Source organism: Sturnira hondurensis, unplaced genomic scaffold (genome assembly GCF_014824575.4).
Source record: "Sturnira hondurensis isolate 20B ecotype Veracruz unplaced genomic scaffold, ASM1482457v3 Scaffold0012353, whole genome shotgun sequence".
NCBI lineage: Eukaryota > Metazoa > Chordata > Mammalia > Chiroptera > Phyllostomidae > Sturnira > Sturnira hondurensis.
The window spans coordinates 54,206-58,099 of NW_028084984.1; the positions used below are offsets into that span (position 1 = coordinate 54,206).

A 3,894-nucleotide genomic window follows, 5' to 3' on the forward strand; every position below is an offset into this window, starting at 1 on the left:
CCGTACATCAACAGTTTGTGGTTTCATCCTGGTGGAGCACATACTAGGTTAAGGGTCTGATCCTGGTTGGGGCACATAGGGAAGCAACCAATCAATATTTCTCTGTCACATTGATGTTTCTCTCTCTCTCTTCCCTGTTCCCTCTCTCTGTAAAATCAATAAACATATCCTAGGGTGAGGGCTTTTTTTTAGAAAGCCTTGAGAAATTAGAAGACTTCCAGAAGATAATTATTAATATAGATGCCCAGAATGCAATAGCAAGAAGAAATGAAAAATTTAGAGCTATTTAGAAATTTAGAAATGAAAAATTTAGAAATGTTTTCTCCTCTTAAGTAAATACTTAGTGGTCACAGAACCTGCCCTCCACTGGAAAGGAACCTGGCATGGATGGGCACTTGTGACATCACCTACTACCCTCCCTGATGGGTACCTTGCAGTCTCCAGAGATTCTCATCTCCCCTCAACACTTGTATTCAGGATATTCATAGTGGAACTAATGCAAGAACACACCCTCCTCTTTCAAATTCCATTCTCTGTTGTATGTACATTTCTAATGCTGTCTCCATCCAAAGTCACCCCACCCCCAGCAAATACAAGTATCAGATTGCAAATTACTATGAATATGTGAAGAGTAGGCCAATAAAAGAAAAGCACTATGTACACGAGGAAGCCCAAAGAGATGGTACAAGAAAAGGTAAAGCTCCCTAGCTCTGTTAATCCAAGAGTTAAGTCCCATGATTTGAGAAAACTGGGAGGGAAAGTTTTATTTCTTTTCAGCCTAAAAATGGCAAGCTGGGTCCCAGGTAGGGGCTGGCAAGGGTGGGTGTGTTCATAACCAGTGGGGATTGAACCTCTAGAGTGGAATTTCCACAGTGGCTTGTTAAACTTATATTTACTCTCACTTTTTTCTCTAAAATCATTCCGTTTTTGGCGCGGGGGGTGGGGAACGGGGGTGGATGCAGAAATAAAACTTGACTAAATTGGAATATACACAACTGGTAGACAGTTTGCAGAGTTGTCCCCAATATTTGTCCGTTTTTAGTCTTTGGAAATGTGACCGTGAAACTCCTCCCACCTAGAGGAAGATTTATTTCTCTACCTTTGAAATGAGATAGACTTAGGATGTTTTATTTGTTTTAGTCAATAAATATTGTTGAAGTGACAATATGCTTTACCATGCCTTATTATTTTGGCCTTTCTCACCCGAAATTCTGGCTCAGCTGTGTGAAAAATCCAGGTGGAACTTCAGAGGAGTAGGGGACATGTGGATAGAGCTCACCTACACAGCAAAGGCCTCCCTAAATCAACCACAATAGCTGAGCCACTAATCTATTAAAAACCCAGCCAAGGTCAGCAGACACATCCCAGCTGACCCATAGCTGACTCCAGACTCATGAGGAGACCAGCAGAGATCAGAACGCCTCCCCACTATACCAACTAATTAGAAAATAAAGGAGTTATATTAAACCATTTGCTTTTGGGATGGCTTATTATATGGCAATAGCAAACTGATGCTATAATCAAAGCAAACAGAACTGAGAACCATTATGATGATCTGCTACTTTTTACTTTTAGCATTTGTACTGATGGAGGACAACATTCACTATCATGCTTTTAATCTGATATATTTCAGATAACGGCATTAAGGCAAGTCCACTGAGGTTCCATTCAGGCAGTCCATCCTTGGATAGGGTGGAATGATGTGCACATTTGTGCAGGAAAATTGGTGATCCCTTTTCATATTACTGAGCAGGATTTTAGCTCCTGTGTGATTCATCCTTTAATCATAAAGACTGAATACATTCCCGAGTATAAACAAGATATATAGTGTATGATATTTGTATTGGGACTCACTGTCGCTTTGGTAGATTTGGAAACATTTGAAAAGGGGAAACATTTAATTGAGAGCACTAAAGAGAGTCCTATTTGTAGGGAGCACATTGAAAGCTTTCTAGGAGAAACAGGAAAATACTTCAAAAAACCCGCAAACCACTCCATGTATTTCTTCACTCCTGACACATGGACATAGTATTCCACACTTCAATGAGTAGCTGTGCAGCATGAAAAATATTTTGGTTAATAATAATTGTCTGGCACTTTTTGCTTCATTATATGTATGGTCATCTGTTACACCTTAGGTCAAACTATTCACTAAAATCTATATTTCATAGTACACTCTTCTTCGAAACATGGAATTGTTAGTCAGTTTTCTCCAGGGGCTATGTAGGCATATGGACACACAGCTGAATAACACAATGAAGTATATAAAATTAAGAGACCAACTATAAAAACTACCAGCATGTTCCAGTCTACATCATCAAGAAGCATAGTAAACATAGTGCTATAGAAAATAATGATGACCATGTAAGTAAAACTGTGGTCTCAGATGTTCCTCTACAACAAAATTATATACATGACCTCAGTATCCAAGTGTACTTTAGTCCAAAAGAGTAGTATAATACATGACTACTCCTTCAATAAAACAACAGAAATAATACCTGGAATGATATATGTCATAAAAGAATAATTATGCTAATATAATTCTTGTGAACCCATGAGATGCATGAGAATTTCTAATTATATATGGCCCAAAGATTGTATTAACTTATGCGAGTAATTCTTGCTCTGAAGCTTTGAACATTCAGGGGAACTTCTTCAGCCACGTACAGTTGGTCTTTCAAAAGCTTACCTACCAAGGAATCTTTTCAGAGCCCTCTTTATGTCCTTGTTCCTGAGACTGTAGATGAAAGGATTCAGCATGGGTGTGACTACAGTGTACATCACTGAGGCTGTTGCACTTGACTGTGAGCTGTAGGTACCAGCAGAGCCCAGATACACACCTAGGACTGTACCATAAAGTAAGGAGACAACTGAGAGGTGAGATGCACAGGTGGAAAATGCTTTATACTTCCCATGAGCTGATGGGATTGCACATATGGAGGACACTATCTTAGAGTAAGAATATAGGATCCCAGTAAGGGGACCACCAGCCAACAGCCCTGCTGAAAAGTACATCACAATGTCATTAGGTAAGGTGTCAGAACAGGCAAGTTGGACCACCTCTTTGAGTTCACAGAAAAAGTGGGGGATTTCCAAGTCTGAGCAGAAGGACAGCTCCAACACCATTAAGCTTTCTAACAAGGAATTCAGAATACTAATGATCCAGGACACCAGAACCAGCAGCCCACAGAGGCGGGGGTTCATGATGACTGTGTAGTGCAGGGGGTGGCAGATGGCCACATACCTGTCATAGGCCATGACAGTAAGGATGAAGTCATCCAACCCTGCAAAGTGTATATAAAAATACATCTGGGTGATGCAACCTGCATAAATGATGACTTTAGTCTGTGTCTGGATGTTCACCAGCATTTTTGGGATGGTGGTGGAGGTGAAACAGATGTCTACCAAGGAGAGATTGGAGAGGAAGAAGTACATGGGCGTGTGGAGGTGGGAGTCTGAGCTGACGACCAGAATGATGAGCAGATTTCCCAACATAGTGATCAGGTACATGGAGAGGAAGAGCCCAAAGAGGATGGGCTGCAATTCTGGTTCCTCTGATAGTCCCAGGAGGAGAAACTCTGAAATTTGTGTAACATTGCCTGGCTCCATGTGGGGCAGATGACTACCAAAAAATAGAAGAAAATGTATAACTAATTTTCACATTAGGAACTGAGAATAAATGCTACATTTTTCTTTTAGAATGCAAAAAATAATTTCCATATTGGGTTAGGATCCGGTTCTGATTAAAGCATGTCTCTTGCCATTGCTCATTAAAATTCCCTTTTTTCTACCATCAACTAATTCTTCAAGCACCATGTATACTGCTAGTTTATTGTGGATATTGTTCATGCATTTGAGGAATACACTTGTATATTGATTCTAAACCTGTACCAG

The 3,894-nt window shown here is 40.1% G+C and overlaps 1 protein-coding gene across 1 annotated transcript; it reads right to left on the bottom strand.

The window, feature by feature from the left end:
- Positions 1–2,685: 2,685 nt before the first annotated feature.
- On the bottom strand, positions 2,686–3,609 carry LOC118997040 (olfactory receptor 7A17-like). The gene has a single exon (XM_037060682.1). It carries the CDS (start codon positions 3,607–3,609, stop codon positions 2,686–2,688), a length of 924 nt encoding a protein of 307 aa, XP_036916577.1.
- Between the last annotated feature and the right edge of the window lie 285 nt (positions 3,610–3,894).